This window comes from Dendrobates tinctorius, unplaced genomic scaffold (assembly GCF_039654945.1).
Source record: "Dendrobates tinctorius isolate UK_male_01 unplaced genomic scaffold, ASM3965494v1 ptg000016l, whole genome shotgun sequence".
NCBI classification, from domain to species: domain Eukaryota; kingdom Metazoa; phylum Chordata; class Amphibia; order Anura; family Dendrobatidae; genus Dendrobates; species Dendrobates tinctorius.
The window spans coordinates 2,762,776-2,777,747 of record NW_027361684.1 but is presented as its reverse complement, the minus strand read 5'-3'; the positions used below and the strand labels follow the sequence as shown (position 1 = coordinate 2,777,747).

The 14,972-nt window shown below is 47.1% G+C and overlaps 1 protein-coding gene across 3 annotated transcripts in view; it reads right to left on the bottom strand.

Moving 5' to 3' along the window:
• ZRSR2 (zinc finger CCCH-type, RNA binding motif and serine/arginine rich 2) overlaps window positions 1-14,972 on the bottom strand; it is a 143,795-nt gene that overhangs the window by 35,316 nt on the left and 93,507 nt on the right. For all 3 annotated transcript variants that reach the window (XM_073565261.1, XM_073565262.1, XM_073565263.1), the window contains 4 exons: window positions 2,902-2,940; window positions 2,005-2,120; window positions 1,652-1,865; window positions 199-254 (listed from right to left, as the gene is read on the bottom strand). In XM_073565261.1, the coding sequence (XP_073421362.1) occupies window positions 199-254; window positions 1,652-1,865; window positions 2,005-2,120; window positions 2,902-2,940 (425 nt within the window). The remainder of the gene's footprint in view (window positions 1-198; window positions 255-1,651; window positions 1,866-2,004; window positions 2,121-2,901; window positions 2,941-14,972) is intronic.

Below are 14,972 nucleotides of genomic sequence, written 5' to 3'. Positions count from 1 at the left end.
CAGTCACACAGCACAAGGGCCTGATCCCCAGTAGAAGAGCGATTAGACTAGTAAAAGGTTTGTCATTTCTGAACAGTTTTCCATTAGTGGCAACGCTACACTATAGTAAATTTCTGCCGGCTGCTTCTACATCCTTCATATGAAATCCGAGCGACCGAAAGCAATAAAAATGTCAAATGCACAAAATGAAATACGTACGTTCGATACTGGACGTAGACATTTCCTCTTAAGTGTGGTTCAAAATTACAGCTAACCTGATGAAAGAGGAAAGAAAAAAGTGTGAAAATGAACATCATGATACACAGGGGCCGAACTGTGGAGCCACAGCATCTTGATACCGCGTGTAAGATTGCGCTCCTTAGAATCGTACATCCTATCCAAAACTACTCTAACAGTAAAAATTCAGCACATTCATGTATCCGCTTTTTTACTTTTTTTTTTTTTTATAGTGTACATGACCTTTCACACAAACCCTTTAATAAGGGATTACAGCAATGCCTTTAATAAACCCTTTAATAAAGAGTTAAAACTCCCGTTGGTGCATATACCAGTCTAAGATGTCTGGGAATTGTAAAGATTCTTATGTTCTGTAACTTGCCATACACATTTCACGAGTGGGATGGTTTCTCTTCACAAGCATTCTGACAGAACTATAGGTGCTGCAACGCCCTTTTGATCACTTCCCTATATCCATTGCCCCGCCATATTGCCCTGAACTGAAAGCCCTCATCTTGGTTTTATTGGGGCAACAACTGTCCAGTCTAGAATAAACGTGTCCAAACCTTTTTTCATATGGGATCTCCGTGCATAGGCACATATGGCACAATGACACGCCTGCAGTTCTTTATATGTGAGAGACCTGCATCACCTAATGCCGGGGCGGACCCCCATCTCTGTAAGATTTGGCAATGTTGTATGGACCCACGCCTCTGTATAATTTGGCAATGTTTAATGCAGTGGAAAAAAACCGTCATCTAGAACACGGCAACAGAAACCTTTCAGGAGGCAATTTCTTCACTTCTGTGTATAACGGTGCTTTCACACTGTGTTCTTCTTCACTTTCAGTGGTCCAGTCGTCGGGCTTATGTCTGAACCCCCTTAAAAATGGGTTTCAGACATATGCACTAATGGGGCCATTGACCGTACTGGTGCAGTCACCCTGTGCTCTGTCGTGCATCATCTTCGGGTGGATACACCAACTGGGGGCAGACACCAAGAAGCAGTCTACCACATTTTCCGGGAGAGGTGGAGGGTTGTTTGAACGCAAGCCCAAATGGGATTACTGAACGTGGCGAAGAACGCAGTGGGAAAGGGGCCTAAAACAGCAAGTGACCCAACAACCAGGTGATGCCTCATCAACTCTGAGTAGATGCGATGTACTTGGCTAATGCTGGGTTACAGAATATATTCATCTAAATGACGTAGCTATATTATTTGGGGGGCCATGCACACTGCCGTACGGAGACACTCTGCTATACAGGATCTGCATGAAAAATAAACTTGACGCAAACTCCACGAGATGCTGTATGTTAGTATGTGATCAGGTGGATCACCTCTAATTAGGCCTCTTTGGGATCGTTTCTCTGCTCCCAAAATGAGTGTGAATACAGCCTAAACCTTCTCACAAGTAAACGATTACATGCGTTTGTACCTTGAATTGGATGACTTTGCCCACATTCTTAAACTCGGGTACGACATCAGCATAAAACTCTAAAAACTGCTGGTAGATTTCCTCTTCTCCATATTCTAGACTGGCGTCTGTGTCATAATCATCGCGTCTGCACTGCTCCATCCCATACGTGATGAACATCCCACGAACAAGCAAAGTCTGGCTGGAAGAAGGGAAGCAGTGCTTGCGAGAACACCTGAGAAACAGGAGAGGAGAAGGATTGGATCTGATTTATGTCATACAACGCTTACTTATCTACAGTTATCACTAGCGTTGGCGCCAACAGATAATTGTATCATCCTCTCAATAGTAAGAAACCCACATGTCGCCCTTACCTGTCACCAAACCTACATGCTCCAGTTTTTAGATAAAACGAGCAGTTAGCACGGTCCTTTTCTGAGCCGTAGCCTTCAGGCGCCTCCGGATTGTGCCACACGCTACCATTTTCTAGCTGTAATAAAGCAGAAAACCACCAATGTCAAAATCAGGCAGACATTCTTAAACATACTTATTGCTATAGGTCTGCAACGTATACAGGTTTTGGGAATGGCAGAAGTGGAAGCCTGCCTGTCAAACAAATGTGCTGGCCAGTGGTCTCTGCTCCCACCCGCCTCCACCTCATCAGGAATAGATACAGGCCACAGATGACACCGCTTATTAGCGAACTCCATCTGGTCACAATTTAGAAATGTATTGTTTGGCTAGCTATACTGAAGATGAAACAGACTAATGCCAAAAGATCGGTTCCTTCTTTCCAGTAATCAATGCTGGTGATGGGGGGACAATGTACTGAATCTCAACAATGAGAACTGTACACAGACGTCAGCTGATATGTGCAGTAGATGGTGCAAATCATGGATTTCAAGACCTGGTCCAGTGGTCGCGTCAGTAATCCGTAGCTGCCCTGTGAATTGCCTCCCAGCTCCGGACATCTCCGACTCCTTTTTTGATTAGCCGGCATGGTGACTTCATTGTTGTGGCATGAAGCACGTGATGCCGCACCAGGTTGGTGAATCAAATAGAAAAGCTCGGCATGCTGGCAGGTAGGAGGGGATCCATAGGGCTCTAGTCCGGTGATCAGAGTTTGCTGAAGTGGCCGCTGCCTCGGGACTTCCAACAAGAGCCACATTGTCTCTAGTAAGTAGAATATTCGTTCTCTGGGGTTTTTTTTTTTTTTTATATAAAAGTACACATAAATGCAAACCTCACATATAATACTTGTCTGGTCTTACCTGACTTTCCGCTTCATCCAGCAATTTCTGCACGGCTTCCTAGAAATGGTGCAAACACAGCACTAGTAAAAACCTCCATGAAGAACAGCATCTGAATTTGGGGTTAAGAACCTCTAACATTAAAAAATTGCCATGATAAAAAGTCTGAAACAAACTACATTGTATTGTGTGTAAGGCCACGTTCACACGGTCAGCATTTCACATCAGTATTTGTAAGCCAAAACCAGGAGTGGGTAATAAATTCAGAAGTGGTGACGGGTTTCTATCATACTTTTCCTCTGATTGTTCCACTGCTGTTTCTGCATTACAAATATTGAGATAAAATACTGACCAAATACTGAACGTGTGAACGTGGCTTAAGCCATATGTAATAAATCAGACGTGTGCACTCTTCCTTGTCCAGCATACATTCATAGTAAGACAATACTGCTGCTACTGCGGTCAGTAATACTCTGCTCTCCATTCATTACTATGAGAGTTAACGGCAGTCGAGCACACTTCTATTGAATGTATTGGATATTGGCATCAAAATTTGAGGTTATAGAGAAACAGGGATTTTTGTGATAAACTCACCGTAAAATCCTTTTCTCCGAGACGCTCATTGGGGGACACAGATACTGTGGTGTATGCTTCTGCCACTTGGAGGCTGACACTAAGTGAAAAAAAGAGGTTAGCTCCACCTCCGCCGTATACACCCTCGCCCCTATCGCAGGCGGAAATCAGTTTGGTGCCAAAGCAGTAGGAGGACAACAAAATCAGCCTTAATACAGGTACAACATGTCCAGAAAAAGACCACCCTTATATCACATAAATAATTGCGTATAAATTAAACAAAATAGAAGCCAACTTGGCTATCAGGGTGGGTGCTGTGTCCCCCAATGAGCGTCTCGGACAAAAGGATTTTACGGTGAGTTTATCACAAAAATCCCTGTTTCTCCTTCACCTCATTGGGGGACACAGATACTGTGGGACGTCCTAAAGCAAGTCCCTGGGTGGGAGATTAACTCATCGATCCAAGCTACATGCACCTCTTGTTTAAAGGTGCGCCACCGCTACTTGGAGAATCCTTCTACCCAGGCTCGCATCCGCCGAGGCCTGAGTATGGATATTATAATGTTTGGCAAATGTGTGCAGGCTGGACCAGGTTGCTGCCTTGCAAACCTGTTCCGTCGAAGCCTGGTGCCGAAGCGCCCAAGAGGCGCCGACTGCCCGAGTAGAGTGCTCTGATCCCTGCTGGAATCGGCGTGCCTCTAATGCGGTAGGACTCCTGAATAGTCAAACGAATCCACCTGTGTTATGGATGAGTCACCGAAGGAGGAAAAAACAAAAATAATAGCTAAGACCAGAAAACCAGAGAAGTTGGCAGCTATCGGATTGCAGACCCCTGAACCTATCCACAACAACTAGCAGGAGCCGTGGGGGTTCCTACGGTGCCCTAGACCCCTCGATCACAGCCGGAGAACTAAATTAGCCTAAAGACAGAAAGGGGAAACCTAAACTGCCCCAGAGCAGACCCCAAAGCAATAGGCAGCCCCCAACATATAATGACTGTGAAGCAAGATGAAAAACACTAACAAAGATAGAAAGATAGGTTGAGCAAATGATGGGGCCCAAGCTAACTAGATAGGACAGGATAGAAAAGCTGCTGTCTGCAATCCGCAAAAACCCTATCCAAAAATGAACCAACAGACTGATAGGAAAAAAAGGCCCTGAAGTCGCTAGGCTTCAAAAAGACTATATCAGCACTCAGGTATATTCTGAAGACAGAGCCAGAGATCAACAGATCAGAGACAAAAATGGAATTCAGCTCACCCCCGGCCGGGGATGGCTGAACTCCAAAAAACAAGGCAAACAAAACCAGAACTAAGGTGTACAAAAAGCAGAGCAAAACTTAGCTTTGAGAAGCAGAAATCAGACTGGTCTCCAAGAATCCAGCAGGAAAAACACCAGCAAGGCAGCAGGGCGTCAGCTGCCTTATATCCAGTCATCAGTTCCTGTGACCCAGTCATCATCTACCTGCTCAGCTGTTTGGTAATCAGCCTCACTACCTTCCTTCGCCAGAAGAGGGAGTTCATCAGACCTCACTGGTGAAGGGAAAAATGAACTCACAACACACCTGGCTATGGTCGATTTCGAGGCAGCGAGTTCCTTCCTGCGCCCTTCGGGGAGCACGAACAGCGTGTCCGTCTGACGAAAGGGTGCCGTCCTTGACACGTACTTCCGGAGGGCTCTTACCAGGTCTAACGTGTGAAGAGCCTTTTACACACGGTGCACTGGTGCTGGACAAAATGAAGGCAAGACAACATCCTCAATGTGAAATGAGGACACGACTTTTGACAGAAAAGGAGGGGCTGGTCTGAGCACCACCTTATCCTTATGGAAAGTGAGGAACGGAGCTTGGCAGGATAGGGCTGCCAGTTCTGAAACCCGCCTGATAGAAGTGATGGCCACTAGGAACACCACTTTCCAGGAAAGGTACCTCAAAAAGACATCCTGAAGTGGTTCAAATGGAGCTTCCTGCAGAACAGTTAGGACCAGGTTAAGGTTCCAGGCGTCCATAGGCGCCTTATAGGGAGGTACCAAGTGGGAGACTCCCTGGATGAAAGTCAACCTGCAAATTGGTAGCAATTCTGTGCTGGAACAGGACGGATAAGGCCGATATTTGTCTCCTGAGGGAACTTGGGGCCAAGCCTGAGTCTAGGCCCGACGGGAGAAAGGCCAAGATGTTGGGAATCGAGAATCTCAGTGGAGAAACACTCCGGCCTCGACACCAAGCAAAGAACACCTTCCAGGTGTGGTGGTAAGTTCTTGCTGAAGCAGGCTTCCGGGCGCTAACCATTGTAGCGACCACCTTGCTCCCAAACCCTGCCTGGGTTAGAATCCAAGATTCAACGGTCATGCCGTCAAACACAGGGCCCCTGAGGTCGGGTGGCAAATCGGCCCTTGAGAAAGTAGATCTGTGCGCTCTGGCAGTCGCCAAGGAACGTCGGAGAGCAGCTGCATTAGGTCTGCGTACCACGCTCGACGGGCCAGTCCGGGACCAGCAGAATCGCCAGAACCCATTCCGTCTTGATCTTTTTGATTACTCTCGGGAGTAGTGGCAGTGGGGGAAATAGATATGGGAGGCGGAACTGGTTCCATGGCAGAACCAACGCATCCACAGCGATTGCTTGCGGGTCCCTGGCCCAAGCGACCTGTGTGGGCACCTTGGCGTTCACTATGGACGCCATCAGGTCCACATCCGGAGTTCCCCACAGTTGAAAAAAACTACTGGAAGACCTCGGGATGTAGTGACCACTCTCCGGACACAAGACCCTGCCGGCTGAGAAAGTCTGCCGCCCAGTTTTCCACGCCCGGGATGTGGACTGCCGAAATCACCGAGTGGTTTGCTTCGGCCCACTGAAGAACGCGCCCCACCTCGCGCATGGTTGCTCTGCTGCGGGTGACCCCTTGGTGATTTATGTAAGCCACCGCCGTGGCGTTGTCCGATTGGATCTGGACGGGTCGGCCTGCTAAGAAGTGATGAAACTGCTGCAGAGTCAGCCGAATTGCTCGTATCTCCAATAAGTTGATAGGGAGGCGTGCCTCCTGTGGCGACCACTGTCCCTGGGTCGTGTGATGGCGAAACACTGCTCCCCAGCCGAGGAGACTGGCGTCGGTTGTTATCATCAACCAATGGTCTGGGGGGGGGGGGGGAGGGTTTCCCCTGGGTCAGAGAGGAACTGGTTATCCACCATCCGAGCGACTGCCTGACTTGAGAGGACAGTCTGCACCACCGATCGAGCGTGAAAGGATTCTTGTGCCAGGCTGACAAAAAAGCGTGCTGCAGGGGGAGAAAATGGAACTGGGCGAACAGTATTGCTTCCTTTGCTGCCACCATTCTTCCTAGAATCCTCATCCCGAAACGAATGGTATGAGGGACTGGTTGGCGAAGAGTCCAAACTCCCTGCCGGAGAGCTAGGGCTTTTTCCTGAGGGAGAATCACCAACCCTCGGCAAGTGTCGAAGACCTCTGAGCTGGCACAAGGGATGACTTCTTCGCATTGACCAACCACCCTAAGCAGGCAAGAGTATCTAGCGTGATGTTGACATTTCCCTCGCATGCCCATCTTGAAGGGCCCTTGAACAATAGGTCATCCAAGTAAGGCAAGACGACTATGCCTCGAGAATGCAATATGGCCATGACAACTGCCATAACCTTTGTGAACACTCTGGGAGCCGTGGCTAACCTGAAAGGTAGCGCCACGAACTGAAAATGTCGACAGTTGATGGCGAAACGCAGGAACCTTTGAAGAGGAAAGATGGGAATATGCAGATATGCGTCCTGGATGTCGACCGAGGCCAAGTATTCTCCCTGCTCCATGTCCGATATGACTGAACGGAGAGACTCCATCCGGAAGTGTCTGACCCTGATGAATTTGTTCAGAAGTTTGAGGTCCAAAACAGGTCTGACAGACCCGTCCTTTTTGGGAACCGCAAACAGGTTGGAATAGAAGCCCTTTCGTGCTCTGGCAAGGGAACAATGACCCCGCTGCGCTGGAGCGATTCGATGGCTCCCAACAGAGCACTTGCCTGGGTATCCACTCTGGGAAGACGAGAAAGAAAAAAACGTTTTGGAGGGTTTCTGACAAATTCTATTTTGTAACCCGAGGCCACAAACTCCTTTACTCATGCGTCGTCTGCGACACTGAACCAGAAGTGGCGAAACCAGAGTAGTCGGCCGCCCACCTTGCTGGTGTCGTCTGGTAAACGCCTCGAGTCATTTGGCTGACGATCTTTGGGATCTGGATCCCTCGATCTGGGCTGTCGAGTACGCATTCTTCCCAATGGGTTGGTTCCATATGAGACCTGCCGCTCGCTATCCTGGTTGGGGCGGCCTAAAGCGGTGGAACTGGCCACTGTGGTCCACCCGGCGTTGCGAAAGGCCTGAAAACGTGCATGAAAAGGGTGGCGAAAAGGTGGTTTGACCTTTTGCTGAGGGAGAAAACCGCTCTTTCCTCCTGTGGAGTCGGAGATAAGTTGATCTAACTTCTCACCAAATAGACGGCCGCATTGATAGGGCAGGGAAGTCAAGGACTTCTTGGAAGTAGAATCGGCCCGCCATGTCCTTAACCATAGAGCTCTTCCGATAGAAATTGCGTTAGCGGCAGCAACGAGCAATTGGCCGCGTCCAAAGATGCATTGATTACGTAGTCTCCGGCCATCGCGATCTGACTCTCGATCTCCGATATTTCTGCAGGTAGCTCTTGCTCCTGCGCAACCTTGTTTAATGATTCTGACTATGAGATCATGGCCTTGGCTACCCAAGTTGCTGCGAATGAGGGAGAGAGCGCTGATCCTGACGCCTCATATACTGAGCAAGCTATGTCCTCAAACTCAGGGTGAGAGGTAAAAACTCTGTGCGGCCGCTTCACTCGCTTAAACGCCACCTTATGCCCTGTAGCCGCTGCGGGATCATCCACAATCCCCACGGTCTGATTGACGGCTTCTATGAGGCTGTCCACTGTCTCATGTGACCCTGGAGCATCCGGGTCAAGAGGCTCGTCTGAGTCGAAATCTGAGGTCTACTCGCTATCAACCACTGGCGAAGGGGAGCAAGAAGCAGAACTTACGGATGCCAAAGCACCGGATGGACTGGGCGACACTGCGTGGATTCTCTTCCCCCGGGTCTGCCTGGAATGAGAGAGGCCCCTGTAGGCCGAAGGCTCTAGTAAGGTGGAGCTTCCCTCTAAGGCCGGCGAGCCACTGTACCTGCCCCTATCTTTGGGCCTGAAGGGACTCGATTGCCCTCGTAAGCGACGCCATGGACTGTGACACTGATAGGGCCCACTCTGGGGGGTTCGAGACCTCGGTCGCAGTCGAGGGCTCCTGGGCGCGTTCGGACTCGCAGGCTTTGCATAATCGCTTGCTCTGTGCCCGCGGAAACGCAGCCCGACAAGAGATGCATGCAGCGTAAAAAAATGTGTGCGTCTTTGCTTTTTCGGACTTGCTGTATCTGTCCGTTGCTGGGGGGGGGGGGGACGTAGCACCTCATTTTCCCTGTAGCGTGGCCTCTCGGGCAGCACTTACCCCAGTCCTGTGCCCCCACGTTCCTGGATGCCTCCACAGCAAAATCGCGCGCCACCAGCTGTGGGGCGGGCCGCCAGCATATAAACCACTCTAGGGGCGGTACTTCCTGCTCTGCGGCCTAGCCGCGCTCCAAAGCCGGGGACTAAATTTATCCACCGCCGCCCAGGCCTGGGGGGCGGGCCGCCGGAAGTGACGCGCGGCCCGGAGGCGGAACTTCCGGCCGCGGCCTAGCTCCGGCCTAAATTTATCCCCTGCCCGTGATGGGCGGGGGGGAACGGACCTTCCATGGCGCCGTAAAAACTGGCGCGGACTGCTCCGCACCGCGCTCTCCATCTGCAGCCACGCTCAGCCGGGCTCCAGCCCCGGATCTTTGCCGCAGTAGCCCTCCCAGGTCCTCTCCTCACTGACGATCCTCTTCGGCTTCCCAGTTCAGGTGTGTGAGGGCGCCTTGAAAAATAGGACGGTGCAGGCACCCTAGTTCCATCTAACCCCTTCAGGGGGTGAGGAGAGGGACCGTCCGCCGCCTTGCAGCACCGCAGTCTAAGCATTGGTGGAGCAGTGGGGGCCGCATGGACTAGTCTTGTGCCTCTGTACTGCCCATGGTTTCAATACCTAGGGGTGGTCAGGGCTAAGTCCGGCATCATGTCCCACATCGCGGGAAAGGATAAGTGGAAGGACACTCGCATGTGCTCGCCCGTTGTTGGTTTGGGGAAATCGGACCCTTTCAATAGGATCCGTTGCCCCTGTCTAATCTTCATGGAAAAAGTCTGGAGCAAAAAAACAGACGTGTGCCTCCATGGACACTAAGCAAAAAACTGATTTCCGCCCACAATCGGGGCGAGGGTGTATACGGCGGAAGAGGAGCTAACCTCTTTTTCTCACTTAGTGTCAGCCTCCAAGCGGCAGACGCATACACCCCACAGTATCTGTGTCCCCCAAAGAGGCGAAGGAGAAATCTCCGATTTCCGAAGATGCATATTAATAAATACTAACATACAGGATAATTCACTCACTACTTTACCCGGAAAAATTGCTGTAACTTCTAAAAAAGACAATCTACTGTACAGAAATTTTGACTGTACATACCTTTGTTCATGAATACAGGGGATGGAGGGCACCATCAAATTAGAGTAAACAATGGGATACACACCTGGAGTATGTCAAAAATGTGTGTAAGAACAAGAGAGAAAAAGAGACATACTACAAACCAGGGATCACCAAAAATTAGTACAAAATATGAAATGCTTTATTCAATTAGTCACAAAAAACACACACCAAAATTGGAATAAAAACAGTTAAAAACAAGGACACTAAGCCCCCAATGATGTAATGTGCCCCCTACACCACAAACCGGGCACGATTGTGATGACCCAATAATAATCACATATGCACAAAAGTGGTCACACAGATCGAGGTTTGATAATATGAAAGCAGAAAAATGCTCAGAAATACCCTTCATATCCTATTCTTGGATCCCCCCCAGACCTGAGAAAAAATATATATGTGTACAATAATGATGATACATAAGCAGATAAATGCTGAAAAAAATATAAACAAAGGAAATGATAGCATTTACAGTCATGGCCAAAAGTTTAGAGAATGACACAAATATTATATTTTCACATGATCTGCTGCCCTCTGGTTGTTATGTGTGTTTGTCATATGTTTTTATCACATACAGAAATATAATTGCAATCATATTATGAGTAACAAAAGGTTATATTGACAGTTAGAATGAGTTAATGCAGCAAGTCAATATTTGCAGTGTTGACCCTTCTTCTTCAGGACCTCAGCAATTCTCCCTGGCATGCTCTCAATCAACTTCTGGATCAAATCCTGACTGATAGCAGTCCATTCTTGCAAAATCAATGCTTTTATTTTGTCTGAATTTGAAGGTTTTTGTTTGTCCACCCGTCTCTTGATGATTGACCACAAGTTCTCAATGGGATTAAGATCTGGGGAGTTTCCAGGCCATGGTCCCAAAATCTCTATGTTTTGTTCCCTGAGCCATTTAGTTATCACCTTTGCTTTATGGCAAGGTGCTCCATCATGTTGAAAAAGGCATTGTTGATCGCCAAACTGCTCTTGGACGGTTGGGAGAAGTTGCTCTTGGAGGACATTCTGGTACCATTCTTTATTCATGGCTGTGTTTTTAGGCAAGACTGAGAGAGAGCCCATTACCTTGGCTGAGAAGCAACCCCACACATGAATGGTTTCAGGATGCTTGACAGTTGGCATAAGACAAGACTGGTGGTAGCGCTCACCTGGTCTTCTCCGAATAAGCCGTTTTCCAGATGTCCCAAACAATCGAAAAGAATGAATCCCCATCAGAGAAAATGACTTTACCCCAGTCCTCAGCAGTCCACTCCCTGTACCTCTTGCAGAATATCAGTCTGTCCATGATGTTTTTTTTGGAGAGAAGTGGCTTCTTTGCTGCCCTCCTTGAGACCAGGCCTTGCTCCAAGAGTCTCCGCCTCACAGTGCGTGCAGATGCACTCACACCTGCCTGCTGCCATTCCTGAGCAAGCTCTGCACTGCTGGTAGCCCGATCCCGCAGCTGAAACACTTTTAAGAGACGGTCCTGGCGCTTGCTGGTCTTTCTTGGGCGCCCTGGAGCCTTTTTGGCAACAAGGGAACCTCTCTCCTTGAAGTTCTTGATGATGCAATAGATTGTTGACTGAGGTGCAATCTTTCTAGCTGCGATACTTTTCCCTGTTAGGCCATTTTTGTGCAGTGCAATGATGACTGCACGTGTTTCTTTAGAGAGAACCATGGTTAACAGAAGAGAAACAATGATGCCAAGCACCAGCCTCCTTTTAAAGTGTCCAGTGGTGTCATTCTTACTTAATCATGACAGATTGATCTCCAGCCCTGTCCTCATCAACACCCACAACTGTGTTAATGGAGCAATCACTGAAACGATGTTAGCTGGTCCTTTTAAGGCAGGGCTGCAATGATGCTGAAATGTGTTCTGGGGGATAAAGTTAATTTTCTAGGCAAATATTGACTTTGCAAGTAATTGCTGTTAAGCTGATCACTCTTTATAACATTCTGGAGTATATGCAAATTGCCATTAGAAAAAATGAAGCAGTAGACTTTGTAAAAAATTAATATTTGTGTCATTCTCTAAACTTTTGGCCATGACTGTATATCCCACTGATGGATCCCCCAAAGGCCTGAGGAGCAGTACAATAGCCCATATTAAATATATGCATGTACTCCTGGAAAAATAGGAGTAGGCAGTAAATGCTGGAGGTGGCACTCACATCCCACTATAAATCCCCCCCAAAAAAACCATGAGAACGATATACTCGCAAGTATAGACGCAAAGTGCGATCCAACAATAATGCTGAGGATAGAGATATATATAGCAAAGTCCTAAATACAGTGGGATATAATAATATGCCTCTAGATAGCTCAAATAAATGTGGCATAAAGGTGGAATCAAGATAGGCAACGAGGTCCTAATTCAGCATACTCATAAAGCAAACTGCACATATTTGGGCAATTGAGTCAGACCAAGGAGGGTGAAATCATTAGGTCACCTCTGCCCCTGACGAAGCCACTGCAGTGTGGCGACACGAGTTGGGCTTCTGCCCCCTGCACCCCCGGTTCTGGTATACACTCTGGTCATGGTTAATTACGCTGTGTGGGTTTCCACACTCCTGGCTTTTTTGCATCAGTCATCTCCTGATGATTTCACCCTTTTTGGTCTGACTCATTTGCACTAATATGTGTAGTTTGCTTTGCGAGTATGCTGAATTAGGACCTTGTTACCTACCCACTGTATTTAGGACTTTGCTATATATCTCTATCCTCAGCATTATTGTTGGAAATAATGTGTGACCACTTTTGTGCATATGCGATTATTATTGGGTCATCACAATCGTGACCGGTTTGTGGTGTAGGGGGCACATTACATCATTGGGGGCTTAGTGTCCTTGTTTTTAACTGTGTTTATTCAATTAGTCACAAAAAACACACACCAAAATTGGAATAAAGCATTTCATATTTTGTACTAATTTTTGGTGATCCCTGGTTTGTAGTATGTCTCTTTCTCTCTTGTTCTTACCTTTGTTCATGAGAAGTGAGAGTACAATAAACATCAGCAACGAGAAACATTCTCAGGCTGAACAGTTTTGCCAACTTGTCGCTCTGACGGTCGTCTTTACTATAAGATAGGCGTACTGAGTGCTTTTCTGTGTGTCTATAGTTTATGTTTGGAGCTTGCATTTCACTCTTGATGAATTCCTTATTCATTTGTTCACCATTTACAGATACAGTTTGGAGAAGCATATTTTCATTACAAAAACTTATTGGAAAACTTAGACTTTAAAGAGGTGCGTCTAAAGAAGTTTGGAGGTTGAATTCCACAGTTCAAACCGTGTATTTTGTCATTGGTGAATAAGTTGGAATATACAGAAACATTACTGGATAGGCATGATGGATGACATCAGAAAACATCTGAGGAAACAATTCAAGATGTGAAACAGCGACTTCTGGCATCTCCACGTAAATTGTTGCATAAGCTTTACCAGGAGACAGGCATGTCGTATTCAACGAGCTGCCAAGAAACGTCGTGTTCGACCATACAGAGTCGCTGTCAGTCAGTAATGAAAAAGTTCGATCAAGAGAAAAGAATTAGTTATTGTTGAATTTTATCCTTTGGGGCCATTTGAAGGGTTGGGTGTACACTAACAAGCCATGAACATTACAGGTGCTCCTAGAGAACATACAGTGAGAAATTCATTCTATGCCCTCAGACATCCTGCAGAATACATTCAACAATATGGAGAGATGCATGCTGGCGTGCTTGGATGCGAATGGTGGACATTTTCAACACCTGCTTTTCTCATGATCCAAGGTATGTACAGTGCAAATCTCAGTATGACAGATCGTCTTATTTAGAAGTTCAGCAATTTTTCCGGGTAAAGAAGCAAGTGAACGCTCTGTATTATAGAAATCTGATATTGTTTATTCCAGCTATGACTGCATTTGCTGAAATAACCCTTTATTGCTTTATTTATATAATAGATATCTGACAGATGCCATTCCCCCTCTTGCACATGAGAATCTCCTGACCCCTGTATCACAGCCGCTGTAAATGAAGAGTTGTGAATATACGAGAAAGCATGCCATCTGTTTTCAGTAAGATCGAGAGTTACATATGTATGGCCTGTCTGGTTAATTTACAGTGACTATAAGGCAGGGGGTCAGAGGGATAAATGTAGATCGAAGAGGTGGAACCTGAATATATCCCGAATATGCCATAAATGTGTTAGTTGGGAATACCCCATACCGACAAGAACATGAAGTTGGACTCTAATGAACGGAGATTGGATGCCAATTCTACGCGGCAGGTGGTGGCTCAAAAACTGTGCAATATAAAGTAATGCTTAAAACCAGCTGCATAGGTAACATTGGTCTAGAAGGAACAGTTAAATATTAATTTAAGTATAAAATGCTAGAGGTAACCAAAAAGATACATCTCGATGTAGGGAGCCTGGAAGGGCTTAGCTGGCAGCTTTCAATGTGGAAACAGAAGTTAAGGAGATAAGCGGTCACAAAACCAACAGCCTCATCACCCTGACTGAATGGCAGGTTCAATAGGGTGCTCCCATTGATCAGGGCCCATCCTCTGGGGTCATTACTGATCGTGAGATTGAAGCTGATTTCGTACTGCCACAGTGGGGAACCCGGCTGAGCTGGGAACCGCAGGAGGCCCCATTCACTTTACTAGGGTTGTGATGCAGCTAGTTCACTGCACAGCAGGTGACCGGGCTACCACTGTGTAAAGAGACCACGTGGTCCATCATTCTCAGGATCAGGTTAGAAAATGTTAATACCTTTAACCAATAAATAAACCTATATTGTACTTTGCGCTATTGGGAAAATTCAGTATAGTGAAAAGCAAAATAAAATCCACCCAGCAGTGCTCATAAGTTTACATACACAGAGTGAATATATTTACTTCTGAGAGGTTTACAACCGTTTTTTTTATTG